Here is a 14,104-nt window from a genome sequence, read left to right on the forward strand (position 1 = left end):
TGCACCGTCAGCTTCGCTTACCAGGCTCTCCTCCTTGTACAGGATGGACTGGGTGTGATGCCGCATGAAGCCCACGGTGAGGATGAGGTAAAGGACAGCGAAGATGGTGTGCAGCCAGAGGAGGTCATTGCTGGGGGGCGGAAACTAGCTGCCATCAGGGCTGGGCTCCTGAGCTGGGGTGGGGGTGCAAGGCTGGGTACCGCTCCCAGCGCTGAGCTGGGGGCCAATGGCTCCATCCCAGCAGATGCTTCCAACAGAGGTCTCATGGCCCGGCTCCTGTAGAGCGGGCATCATCCTGACAGATGGACCCTGCCCCACAGGACCCTCTGGATCTCCTAGGACCCCCAGCAAAAGAGTCGCTGCCTGGGCCATGTCTGTGCCCACAGCCGGGCCACAGGTGCTGGCTGCGGAGGGACCCTCGGACATCAGCCTGCTCGAGTGGGCTATCTGGCCAAGCCCAGGCTCTGGAACCCACTTTCCCCTTGCTCCCACCATCAGCACCCTCACAGTCCCCTCCCCACACTCACTCTGTCTGCAGGTTTGCTATTGTGGTCCTCCCAAAACTGTAAGGGTCTTTATCTGCAGAGAAGCAAGATAACGTAGTTCCAGGGTCAGGTTAGGGAAGGGGGGTGCGGTATGGCTAGCCAAGGAGTGTGATCCCAGACCAGTCAGAGGACCTGACCATCCATCCGGTCATTTCAGAGCTCCACCAACCAAGGCCTCTGCTCTACCCAGCAACTTCCCAACCCACCACGTGGGTAAGTCAACACTCGAATGCCTCCTGCTTTGAAATCCTTGTGACATTCCTTGAGAAATCTAAAATCATAATAAGCTGGTCCCAAAAGCAAGTTGGGAATCACAGGGCATAGAAGTGGGTTCCTGGGGCACCTGGCTGGCTCAGTCAGCAGAGCATGGGACTCTAGATCTTGGGGTCATGAGTGTGAGCCCCAGAGTGGGTGGATAGATTACTTAAAAAAAAATTTTTTTTTTAAAAATTAAGGGACACCTGGGTGGCTCAGTGGTTAAGCATCTGCCTTTGGCTCAGGTCGTGATCCCAGGGTCCCGGGATTGAGTCCCGCAACAGTTTCCCTTCAGTGAGCCTGCTTCTCCCTCTGCCTATGTCTCTGCCTCACTCTGTGTGTCTCTCATGAATAAATAAATAATATCTTTAAAAAAAGATTAGTTTAAAAAAATAAGAAGAAAAAAACCCAGCGGATTCATGATGGCATTTTGGAAGCTGGCTTCCAACAGTCGCTTAGAAACATTGTTCTCCACTCTGATTTTGACTTTGAGCATCATGGACATCTTCCAGATCCACTAATTATGGCCTCCTGATTGGGTGGGGGCTGGACAGTGTAAAATACTCTCCAAAAGCCCTTGATTCTACATATCTTGGGGCTTTATTCCTCTTACTTAGATAGAATCAGAAATGGACATTGGGGGCCCTGGCTCTCGGCCCCTGTGAGGGTGGGTTCTTCTCCAGACCTTCAGACAGAGGGGACATTCTGAGAGTCACCCCAAGGACTCCTCATGTCTGACTCTGAGCGGGAGTCCTGGGGTTCTGCTCTACCTCACTGAGCCCCGTTCCCTGGGGCTGCAGCTCTGCCCGGGGCCCAAGTCAGACAGGACGAGGGGTCATTACCCAGCAAGTCACCCGAGAGGTTGACAGGCAGGATGACGCACAGGGACAAGCAGCTGACCACCACCAGCAGGAAGATGATGTGTCTCTGGAAGGACAGGTAGTGGATGGCGTCCTCCCCACACCACTCCAGGATCTGGTCATCGCTGGCCAAGACACGCACATGGAATGTCAGTGAGCAGCCAGTAAAAGGCCAGGCCTCAGGTGACCTCGCTTAGTCCTCAGGACCGTGCAGGGAGGCAGGTGCTAATCCCACCCCCACCACTTTAGAGGTGAGGACACAGAGGCAGAGCCCGAGTTTCCAGTCACACAACTTGTGAGGGCAGAGCTAGGATGGGGACCCCTGAGCCTGGCCCCCCGAGGACCCCCACACCAGGCTCCCTGGGAGCTGCCGTTTCTGGAGACATCTGTGCGGGGGCCGGACGTGGATGCTCAGTTACCCCAAAGCCCCTACCTGCTGCTGGGAATAAGCAAAGCCACTGACAACAGGGCTGCTGGGGCTCTTCTGCCAGGCTCACAGCCCCCACTCTTTCTCCGGGCTCCCCACCCCCGGCGCAAGCTTTGAGGCAGAGTGGGAGCCGCACTTCCAGCATTCTGGGGCTCAGGCCATCCTGCTGCCCCCCTCCTCCCTGTGTCCTGCGGAGTGGGGTGGGGGCCACAGAGGCTCCACCCTTTCCTGGGGGCCATATTTAGAAGCTTCAGCTAGCTTGGGGACGGGAAAATTCTAGAGGCTGACAGCCAGACTTCCATGCCACAAAGGCAGAAGAGGGATGTCCTTCTTTCCCTCTCCTGACAGGGAGGTGCGCTAGGCATCCGGCTTCCAGAAGACGGGAACAAGCAGTGATGAAGACTCAAACCAATGAATGAGCAATTGTCATCCACGGTATTTCTGGGGACACACCTCTGACTTCCCAATCTGGCTGGGAATGGCAATCCTAAGGAACCTATGGGGACCCTTTGAATGGCGGTTGGAATGTTGGCTGGGAGCAGCTGTTAGAATTTAATCATAGCCTCAAAAAAGTCAAAGTGCTGTCCTTTCTGCAACAGGAACAGAAGACAAGAAAAACATGGGGAGTGGAGATGGGAAAATACGGCTGACACAGCATTGCAGTGACAAAGCAGGATCCGCAGAGGTCCCTGCTACAACCCCCCTTATGAGAAAGTCATGTCCATGGGGTAGGGGGGTCTGGAGGGGACACAGGACAGTGAAAACAGGGTGCAGGGAGAGACCAGCCACGGAGCAGATCTGCTACCCACTTTTGTGGGTTACCATGGAAATGATGAGTCAGTGTCTGGCACTGCCCCACCCGGTTCTGGGGGGTGCGGTCCCGAGCCCAGGGGCAGGGGTGTGGCCTGAGCCCCACCCAGTGTGGCCACAGAGTAGCCAAACAACAGGCCCTGGGCATCTCTTGGGGGCAGGGTTCCAGGTGACCTCAAATTTCTTCTCACTGGTTCTTTCCCCTACGTGATGGACATTTTGCGCAGAGTATATGTGACTTCCAGCATCAAGAGGAAATGCCTCCTGGTGGCGCAATTTTGCAGTGGCAGAGAAGGGTGGGGTGGCAAATCCACCTCTCCCACCATGTCATCCCGGGCCCCCTTTTATAGTGGAAACTGAGACCCAGAGTGAGGGTACCCAGCATCCCATAACTGCCGGACATCACCAATCCTAAGAGGTCCTTCTCGTATCTTGGCACCTCTGAAAGGTGCTCCCTATGATCACAGCTGATCCTAGCTTGATCGGATTTCTCTCTGCAGGCCTCCCATTTTAAAAACAAGGCAACCTTTAACCCAATGAGGTGAATGCACTAAAGCACCATCTTTTCTCCTCTATGCACTAAATCAGATACAGAAGCCTTCCTGGAAGAGCCTCCTTTGAGGGGGTGCCCATCATCCTTGCCTAGAGCACCAAAAAATCAGCTTTAGTTAGCTTGTGCAGGTGCTGTCTGGGCCCCCCTAAGGTCAGCCCCCCGACACTGCTTTGGGCCCGAGCTGAGAAGCAGCTAAGAGACCTCATCTTGCAGTCAGGCGTTTTGGCTCTTTCTTCCTCGCTAACCAAACACGCAGAAAACCCACCCAGACAAAGACAGACACACAGACACGCCCCCACTCACACGGGCTCCCCAAGCTGTACTCACTGCAGGCGGAAGATGGCAGTCAGCCAGGGGCAGCATCCCTGGAAATGCAGAGATGGGGGATGAGCCTTGAACATCTTTGTCTTTGGGAGGCAGATGTGATCGCAATATTAAGCAACCATCTGACCTCCCGTGGTGTAAAAGCACTACTTCTGTCCTAAATTCAGCAAGCTACCGCATGTCCCCGAAGTGACAGTCTCCACGCTCCCATTTATGACACGCACCCTGTGCCTGGAATTCTGGTAAAAACCTCTCAAGCTCTGACAATCTGTGGAAACATACAGGCTCCGGGGGCAAATCCTGAACTTGAATAAAGAGCTCAGGGCAGCTATGGAGAAGCTGCTGTGGGTTGCTATCTGGGCATCCCAAATCACTGGCTGAGACATGGGGCAGACGCAGGGAAACAGGTGAGACAGTCCCCACAGGGTGCGTATATGGAGGAAGAGGGTGCCTGTAGCTTCTACTGTCCGTCATGTCTCTTACAAATAATACTCCCTAAAGCCCGGCTGTCCCTCCACCCCTGGCTGGAGACACACTACTTTTGGTCATCACCTGTTCAGGGTGATGGGCTCCTGCCCACATCTAGCTCAAGCCAGCAGGCAAGCCAACAAAGAACTGTCCCACTTGGCCCTGAGTGTGATCACAGCAACAGGCGCCAGGACCACAGGGATTTAGGAGCCCTCTGCCTGAGAGTTGATCCTGTCGCACACCCTGGACACCCCCAGCTGCATCTTCCCTGCAGGACATCCCAAGTCCAGGTGGCACAGGGAAGAGCTCTCATCAACGCTCACCACTCAGGACACAGCATACGGAAGCAGCCGCTCAACAGGTGCACAGCTGCCCTCCCCCACCCCCACCCAGCCAGAGCCACACCTGCCCCTTAGATACCAACCAGCTCGCTTTCAAAATCTTGTTGCCCGAAAGAGGAAGACGATGACAATCTCTGGAATCTGGACTCACTAGAAAAACAAAAGGGAAGAGTGACAGGAAATTATTTTTAAAAGTCCAAAAGCCAACGTCCAACGTCAGGTATCTTGCCACCTCTTAGAGCTCCAGACCAAAGCTACTAGCACTCCTCCAAGTCTGGCACAAAACGTAACAGTTTGTGAAACATGCAGACAAGGGCAATGACCACTACATGTAGGCATGTAACACTACATCACAAGGGACAAGTGGCAAGGGGTCGGCATCAGCAGATCGTCTCTGTGCCCCGCACCCTGGGGCCTCAGCACCCCAATGCATCTACCTAAAGTGACTTCAGAGTTCAATGTCTGCAATACATTTCCCAATGTGTTAAACAAAACTTAGAACAAAGGCTGTATTTTATCCAATCTACAATTCCACTGGTTGTAAGGGACATAACTATTTTGTTTTAAAGATTTCATTTATTTCTTTGAGAGAGAGAGAGCACAAACAGGGGGAGGGGGAGGGGCAGAGGGAGAAGCAGACTTCCCACTGAGCAGGGAGTCCAACGTGGGACTCGATCTCAGGACCCCAAGATCATGACCTGAGCTGAAGGCAGACACTTCACCGACTGAGCCACCCAGGCACCCCAAGGGACATAAATATTTTATTTATTTGCTTCTGCAAGTGCCAGAACTGAGGCTTTGAGGAAGGAAGGTGCTTTTACAGGCCCAGTCCCTCCCACACAGTATGCATTTCAACACGGCAGCAGCCCCTAGAGCAAGAGTGGCAGGTGTCGCCCGGTGAGCGCCAGAGGAGGCCCAGGTGGAGCAACCTGGCACACGTGGCTTTCCCTGATGGCTTCCTATTCTGCATCTGACACAAGATCCGGCCTGTGTGACAACAGCTGGGGTTGGAAACACCAGTATGCAGACCTAGAATACACCCCCTTCAGGGGTCATGAGCGGAGAGCCAGCAGAGCCAGGAGAGGTACGGCCAAGGGGGTCTCCGTTCTGCCACAGGCTCACCTGATGCTGGCTTAGGGAGGGCCATCAGCCCACACCAACCCGGAGCAAGGACTAGGGCCTCTCCCTATGGCCCTATCACCCTTCCTAACCCTTCTTGCCTCCTCCCCAGCCCCAAAGTAGCACATTTCAAAGAAGAGACACTTGAAAACATTCAAGGTGAGAAAGAAAACTGGCATCATTTGCAGGCAATACTGACAGCTCCACATACGGAAAGCAATCAGATTTCCTCAGAGCCTGAGACCAACAAGGTTCCAGCCACGGCCAGGCCAAGGCCACGGCCCAAGGGCAGCACTTCTGGCACTGGCTTGGCTCACTCAGTGAGCGCAATCTAGTGTCAGCATCACGCGTGGGCTGCCAGCCTGTCCCAGTCTCTCTCTCTCTCTCTCTCTCTCTCTCTCTCTATCTCACACACACACACACACTCGAGGTGATGTGTCTTTGTTACCTGTCTGCTTCTGACACCAGGGCAATACGGCCATAATCCCAGAATTTCCTTCTTATGATGGAAAACACGAATATTAAACACTAAAAGGAGAAAAGAAACCAAGGACAAGCATCTCAGGTGACTTCTAATTAGAGAGTCAGCGATCTTAGAGACTTGCCTAAACTCAATGGGGCTAGAAGGGCCCAGAGAGGGTGCTGAGCTGCCCATGGCCACACAGCTGCATGGTTGGATGCTCTGCTCACCTCATTCGCTAGCGCCTGTCGCAGGCCACCCATGCCACACTAAGCTTGCCCTGGCGCTCTCCTTGTCAAGCACATTGCCCTGTTCTTCGCTCTCAGGGCGGCATCAACAGCCGCAACCTTCCGCAGCCCTGATCGGCCTTCTGCTGCTCCCAAGCAGGAAGGCAAGATCTGGCCTCATAGCTGCCCTGGGGTCCAGCCTCCTTCTTCACTTTCCACAAACTTGCATTTTAATTACAAGGTAGCTGAGCACCCCCCCAGGCAGAGCCAGAGGTGGTGAGACCCTTACTCGGTGTTTGGTTGTCCTGGAGGCAAACCCTGTGGATGCCAGTGTGGAGCGAAGCCCACCAAGGACCACCATGTCCAGCGGGCTCGGCCTCCACAAGCTGGGACCTTCAGCCTATCTAACCCTCCCTTAGCTCTAAACTCTGTAAATTCTAGATCTCTCCTCCCTCCCCATACCTCTGCCCTGGCCTGGCCGGTCCTCAGCCCTGGTCCCACCTCTCCCCACTCCCCAGACAGGCTCCCTCCCTTCCAGATTCAGGGACCTAAGAGAGGCCATTTCTCATTAGCACATCCCCACCACGTCCCCAGTCAGGAACTGAGCTTTTCAGTGTGGTTTTTGTGTCCCTCAAGGGAATCCAGAAGGCCAGAACCCCAGAGGACTGCATTCCTGTTCCCTGAGGAATGACCTCAAGATGGGTGGGGAAGTTAGTGATATGTTTCCAGAAGCAGGTGACTCATGTCTTGGGGTAAACCTGCCTGCCCTCCTGCCCTGCTGCTCCTTCTCAGGGTGTGGACACCTCCCACGCACTCATGTTGGCCAGTTCCCAAGTGTACCCCAGAATATCCAGTGATGAACACCCACCGCCGCCAGCATAGTACCCTGGAGAGTGACTCTCTCTTCAGCCAACCCTGCTGCAGCCACGACCACCTCCTCCTCCAGACCACCCACCTCGGCCCATGCCCACACTCTCCTGAGCCCCTCCTCCAGTAATCCCAGCAACCCTCTAGACCACCACCCTGCTCCTCTGCTGCCCCTACCCACTGAGGCTGCTGTAGGTGCCCATGTCCTCAACCTACAAGTGGGTTTCTGCTCCAAGACAAGAATCCTTTCTCACAGACCCAAGATGAGTGGCATGTGGGTTTCCATAGAAGCCCATAAAGCGCCACAGTGTAGCCACCATGGACATCTGAATCCTGGGTAGAACTCCCTCTTCCTTCCCAGGAATAATTTTCCACTAGCTACTTACATTTATACCCGCCTCTTTCTCTCAATCTGGGCCTAGGGCCCTCCTGCCATGCCAGTCCCATTTCTCAGGCCTGCCCAAGCCCCGCCTCTGGCCCAAAGCAGGGCATCTATACCCTCCACCCCCATCCCACCCCATTTACTCAGCTGATGTGTGTTACCTATGGGGAGAAGGCATCAGGACATGGGCCAGCCACAGGCAGGCAAAGGAAGGTGGCCTTACCCCACTACCTCCCACCTGGCCAAAGGCGAGTCAGCACAGGGGAGAAAAATAGTGTACTTCCAACTAGCGGGGGGTGTTCGGGAACAAGGAGGTCTACACTAAAGAGAGGCCACTGAGTGGATCAGCTATGAGTAACGTGGGCCTCTTCCGAGGTCTGTCCTATTCTCTATGGCTGATCCCTCCAAATGCCCAGGACCCAATGGGGACAGAAGGTTACATTTCTAAGCCGGGAGGTGTGGGACGCTCTAATTCAAGCCCACACCTTCCATTCATACCTTCTGTCCCTGCGGACTGCACCCTTCCCACCAGCCCATGACGTGACAGGCCAACTCCGCAGTCATGCTCATCATCAAAGGGACAGCTAAGTGGGCCCTTTAGCACAGTCTGATCTCCAAAAATCCCAGGGGTAGGAATTATGAGCTCCGTTTTACAGAGCAGAAGCCTAAAGCCCATATGAGGGTGACACACACAGTGACAGCAGGTAAGCAGCAGAGTTGGCATTTACACTCAGGTATGCCTGACTCCTCGCCTGACTTCCCCAGAAGGCCCGGGGATGGTGGGGTGAGGGAGAGGACATGATTCAGGAGGGGTCTCACCAGGAAGCAGCTGACGTCGATGAGCAGGACGGTGGGGATGCCCCCGAAGGTGATGCCCTGGAGCACGGTGCTGTTTTTGGCCGAGTTGTAGCAGTAGGAGTCGTTGGGCTGATCCCCGATGCCCAGCCGCTCACGCATGGACACGGCCTTGGACTGCCACAGCTCCAGCGATGGGCGGTGGGTCATCGTGCCTGTCCTCCCTGGAAAGCAAACCCGGCAGACGCTCAGGGCTTGGACCCCCCTGCAGCTCCCCCAGCCTCCACTGGCAGCGCCTAAGGTGGGAGCGGCAACGAGAATCAGGGAGGGACAGACGCCAGGCCCCAAGTGCCTGGCAGAGCCTACAAGAATAGGTCCATTGTGGGGACAGTCCCAAGGGTCAGCTGGGTGGGTGGAGGGCTCGTCCCGGACATGGCTGGCAGCCTCCCCAGCGCGAGGGAGCAGGAAGGAGAGCCAGAGTGCCAGAGTTCCTCCTGCCGTGGGGACAGCTACTGAGAGGGTCATCTGTGGGAGCCCCTGGGGGCTCTGAGGACAGGCAGGGACAGACCAGGGGAGACAAAGGGGAGGAAAAAAACCCGGGAAGGAGCAAAAAAGAAAGGACATCCAAGTCCACAAGGATGGCTGATCCCCTGGAGCCACAGAGGAGCCCCCGCCCCCACTGCTCCTGGCATGTCCAGCTGGGACAACAGACACGGGCCTTCCACCCACTTGGAGCCGAGGCCCAGGGGTGTAACAGCCTGCCCAAGACTGCAGGCTCGTCAGGGCAGCATCGGCTCTCAGCCCCAGCCCCTTCCCTGTCCCGCACGGTGACACACACACATGAGTTCTGGGCAGCCAGAGAAGGCAAAGGGAGTGGGGGGGGGGGGCGTGGAAGAGGATGGAAAGGAGGGAGGGGGCTCCTCAGGGCCCCCCGAAGCACACTCCCAGCTCTGTCCTCTCACCCCCACCCTCCTGGGTACCTTCAGTCTACTGGAAGACCCAGCATTTCCAAAGCAAATATCACTCCCAGCTGGTTGTTGACCTTTCCTTTCGGAGGCGCCTGGCACCCCCGAGAAGCTGATGGAAATCTCCAGTGTTTGTCTCCTGGCACCAAAGGTCCCAGAGTTAATGGCCAGGCTCTGGACCCCTTCTCATGCCACCTGAGGCTGGAGAGCCAGCAGACACACTGGGCAACCCGACCTCAAGCTACCCACTCCCCGCATCTGGCTAAACTTTTTGTCAGGGGATTCACTACATCCGATATTTCTGTTTCCTTTTTCTTTCTAAGATTGTATTTATTCATTTATTTCTTTGAGAGAGAGAGAGCACACGTGCATGCACATGGGGGGGGGCAGAAGGAGAGAATCTCAAGCAGACTCCTCCCTAATTGCAGAGTGGGGCGCAGGGCTCAGTCTCACGATCCTGAGATCACAACCTGAGCCAAAATCAAAGTCAGACACTTTGACTGAGCCACCCAGGTGCCCCTAGCTCTGGTATTTCTAACATGTTATAGGAACAAAAGTCTTGAGGACAAGAAGAAAAGGCATAGACAACCCAACCTGGTGTTTGGACTACCTGGTGATGCCGCTAGGGTGTGTATGGGGGGCGGGGTTGCCACTTCTGAGCCCTGGGGCTGGCTGGCTGGGGACAGTCTCACACACATACAGCAAGACATGAAGGAAAGGGGTGGGGGTGGCAGGTCCAAGGGCATGGGAGGATTCCCCAGAAGGCTGAGTCACTTTTTCACCCCTCTAAGAGACTTGGCAATGGCTGGAGTAAGTGATGCCAGAGCCATGGAGTCGGTGGTTCTGAACAGAGCAGACTACGTCTGAGAGACAGTTCTTGTTGGTTTCCCTGCTTTAAATGTCACCCAGCGGCACCATCCCAACAGAAGGGCCCGGCCTGACTCTCTGCGGCCAGCTCCTGCCCCTCCTCCCCGCTCCACACTCACCAGATGCCAGGAAGGAAAAACTGTGGTTGAGTCCCCTGGAGAGGTCCTCAGTTGGAGCCGGTTCCGGCTCCGGCTCCGGCAAAGACAGGGGCAGCCCTAGCCGCCTCCCAAGACGCCTCGGGCCTGCTACTCATTTCCTGCAGGGCTTTCCTGACCCCAGGAACACAGAGCACCAGCCTTTACAGGCTTCTCTAGGGAAGACAGACGGCTAGAGTCCCTGCAAGCTGCCTTTCTCAGTTTGGCACACTGCCCTGTGCTCACACCTGCCCTAAGTCTCTGAACTCAGACACCCACGTGGAGTCTCTGGTTCTTCCCAGGGCGATCCCCCACCCTCCTCTCTCCCTCAGCTCCCCGAACTGGTTCTGGGCGCTCCTAACTCCTCTCCTCTGACTCCAGGCACTGCTGGAGCTGGGGAGTGTCCACTCCCAAGAGCAGGGCTGGCTGTGGGCTCCAGAAAAGCCTCTGAGTTCAGGATCTCCTCTGGGTCCCAAGGGCAGCTGCCATCCGAGGACTAGATTCAGGAAAAGGAACACAGCAGAACAAGCAAGGGAGGCTTGAAAAGTGACGTGGGAAGAAAAAAGTCATCCTCATAAAATGCCCACAGAGGGAGCACTGTCCCTGGAAGGAAGAGAGGCTGAGCTCTAGAAGAGCAGAGCCGCCCCACCCACCAGGAAGTACCTGTGACCCCTCCCTCTTCACCCTCCAGCTCCAGACACGACTCTACAGGACTCTTCTGCCAAACAGGCTCCTCCCAGTGGCTTTACGAAGTTGGAAAGAACTCCCGAGGTCACCCAGCAAATACTGCCGGCCTGGGAGGGAGCCTCGGGGTGCCTGCAAGGTCAGCCCCTTCCAGGGGAGGCACCCATGTGAGGGCAGAGCTTTAGAGGCCTGCCCCGCCTCTCCAGCCTTCCAGCTCAGATGTGAACTGTCCCTGGCCATACACACATCGTATCCAAAATCTGCTGAAGCCTCGCGGTCCCCCCAGGCCCAGCACCCCCCAACCCCCCATCCCCAGCATGTTCCAGAACAGACAAGCTCTGATGCGGCAGCTGGGAGCACAGCCACCCCAGGGCAGCTGGCTCAGTGGCAGAAACCAGCAAGCAGGCCCAGTGGCCCTGGGGGAGCCCTGGCTTCAACCACCCGCAGTCCTCCCTTATTTGTAGTTACGCTTATGCAAATGCCTTATTTGTGCCTTCTGGAGAACGCTCTAGTAACCTAAAGGTAGGAGCCACAGAAGCACTGTGGGGCCCTGCAGCCAGTGGAGCAGGCACCCCGGAGTCTGGTCCCAGCCTGGTCCCAGCCGCTGGGAGGGAGGGCCGAGGCCGCTCCAAGCTCTAACCCGCCGCCGGCCTGAGTTGGCAGCAAGGACTAGCCCCTGACGAGCAGCGCACAGCGCACACCTGACCGTTGTCACCTTCCTTCCAGAAAGGCTAGCAGACTGTTGCTGTTGGGGGGGGGGGGGCATGAGCACCGTCAGTTCTTGTAGGAAGGCCCCCTACAAATTCAGGGTATCTTTACCACAGATCTTCCGATTTCCTTACAACAGCAAGACCACAAGCAGTTCCGGCCCTGCTGCCACAGGAGCAAATGGGATCTTCCAGATGCAGGAGGTGGTTGCGAAGTGAACACGACCTTCTCAAAGCACCGCCAGACTTTTCAAAAGCTCCTGGCTTTTATTTTAAGTCACTCCTCCAGCTAACGGAGGACTCCGTCTGATGCTCCCACTGTCAGAGCCCGTTCAAGAGAGACCTTTGCCCCAACACCAGGCAAACAAGACGCCATGTGAGCAGGAAAGGGAGCCCTGCTTCTGTTGGCATCCTCTGGGGGCACCCAGGGCTCCAACAGGTGCGGGGGGTGGGGGAGAGGGGGAGAAACTCGGTGGGACAGGACACGCTGGAGGGAAAGGGGGAAACCCTGGTTGCGCAGTAAAGCTGACAGCGAGTCTGTCCCCATCCCCCGTGAGTGTCTTCAGCCCTGCAGGAGCCATGGCCCCAAGGAGCCCGCAGTGCCCTCCACAGCCCCCTGCAACGCAGGCAGGGATGGGTGAGCACGGACCCTGGGCCCTGGCACCCAGTCACACAACTTGGCAGTCACTCGGTCCACTGCACCGGGGATTCCTGCCCTTGAGGACACTACCTGCAGCCGAAGGGGAAGGCCACCCCACCCCCCAGTCTCAGGTAGCCAGTCTTCTCAGGTCCCCAACCCCAGTGGCTCTGGTTTCTGGGCAGAGCTGTCCTCACCCTTCCGGAAGCCCTGGGCTCCCGAGGCCCGGGCAGGGGTCACCGCCGGGCAGCCCCAGCGGCTTCCACCTTCCACCTGTCCCCCAGCGCAGGGCACCCAAGCGCCAGCCACTTCCCAGTCCTGCGGGGCCCAGGGTCCGTGAAGAAAGTGCCCCCCCCTTCCCAGGGCTGGGAGGTCGGGCTCCGGAGACAGGTCCCGAGGGGAAGGAAGGGGCCAGAAGGGGAGAAGAAGGGGAGAGGGGAGGACAGGGAGGCTCGGAGGGGGAGTCCGGGAAGGCTGCGGGGCCGCACCGACCCCCTGCTCCCACCCCTTCCCCTCTACCTGCAGTCTGGCATCCGGTTCCACCTGGCCGGCGCGGGAGGCGCCCCACCACTTAAAAGTTGCAAAGTGAAACTCCAGCGCCTCTCGCACATGCGCAGAGCCACGCGCCGCCGGCCCGATTCTCCGCGGTGACCAGCGCTCCTCGGCCCTCACCTCGCGCAGTGCGCAGCCTGCCCGACCGGGCCTGCAGCCGCCCCCCAAACAACACGCAGCTCGGTTCCTGGCGGCGGTCTCCAGGCAGCCTGCGGCTCCCAGGGTCCGGACCCAGCTGCCCTGCCCCACGGGGAGCGGGTGGTGTGTGATGTGGGCAAGAAAGACAGAAACAATTATTAGATTTCCTTACTGCCCACAGCCCACTGACAAGTCCTCGAAACAGGCAGAGTGACATTCTTCTAGGAGCTCAGCTGCCTTGATGTTGATACTTTGCAAAGAGCAAAAGGCAACCTTATCCCCATCCCTGGAATCCGTAAATCTACTTTAACATATAAAAATTCCTTTATATATTTCCTTTTTAAAAATATTTTAACTGACTGAATCCTTCCTAGATCCTTCCTTGGCTTTCTAAGCAGTCTGATCTAATCCCCGAGAACTTTCTGTTCCCTCAGCATTCTGCATCAAATGGAGAAATACAGATTATAATGTTTTGTTTGCTTGTTAGAAAATGCCCTCACTATCTGGGTTGGGAATACACAATCTTAGGGCCATTCCACAGGGCACAACCCACATCCAGTGACCGTACAAGGAAACAGTGACAATTTGGCTTTCTGCTCTTAGTTATAGAGTTGACAGAGGTAAGTGCTTGGGACATCCTGCAGTGAGTAACATGAACAGAGAAGGCAGGCAGGGTCTACCCAGTTGCCAGGGAGTCTTGGGAAACAAAAATCAGCAGGTGAGCTGAATGGACAGAGGAAGCAAATTCAAAGCTCAGATGATGGCCAAAAGTGTTTGCCCAGCAGCAGATCTGTAATCCCCAGCTCTCCCCTTGCCCTTGAGCACGTCTGATGCACATGGAAGCCAAACCCCTCAGCACTGCACCCCACACCTAAGCCTCCAGCTTCCTTGGCACGGGCATCCCGTCCCAGGAGCAGCTACACTTCTGCACCCTCATGTTGGGCAGGCTGACCACCCGGGGCCTGGGCCTGCCTCCCTCCTTGACAG

At 56.4% G+C, this 14,104-nt stretch overlaps 1 protein-coding gene across 2 annotated transcripts in view; it reads right to left on the reverse strand.

The window, feature by feature from the left end:
• TMEM63A (transmembrane protein 63A) overlaps positions 1-13,072 on the reverse strand; it is a 27,954-nt gene extending 14,882 nt beyond the window's left edge. The window contains exons 1-8 of one of the 2 annotated variants that reach the window (XM_041747094.1): positions 12,947-13,072; positions 8,458-8,657; positions 6,151-6,230; positions 4,667-4,733; positions 3,778-3,815; positions 1,643-1,785; positions 528-579; positions 22-130 (exon numbers count right to left, since the gene is read on the reverse strand). In XM_041747094.1, coding sequence (XP_041603028.1) covers positions 22-130; positions 528-579; positions 1,643-1,785; positions 3,778-3,815; positions 4,667-4,733; positions 6,151-6,230; positions 8,458-8,643 — 675 coding nt within the window. In that variant the 5' untranslated portion in view covers positions 8,644-8,657; positions 12,947-13,072. Of the gene's footprint in view, positions 1-21; positions 131-527; positions 580-1,642; positions 1,786-3,777; positions 3,816-4,666; positions 4,734-6,150; positions 6,231-8,457; positions 8,658-10,384; positions 10,975-12,946 lie in introns of those variants that run through there. The other variant, XM_041747085.1, reaches the window with a different exon arrangement.
• Between the last annotated feature and the right edge of the window lie 1,032 nt (positions 13,073-14,104).

The sequence above is a fragment of the Vulpes lagopus genome, chromosome 1, assembly GCF_018345385.1.
Source record: "Vulpes lagopus strain Blue_001 chromosome 1, ASM1834538v1, whole genome shotgun sequence".
NCBI lineage: Eukaryota > Metazoa > Chordata > Mammalia > Carnivora > Canidae > Vulpes > Vulpes lagopus.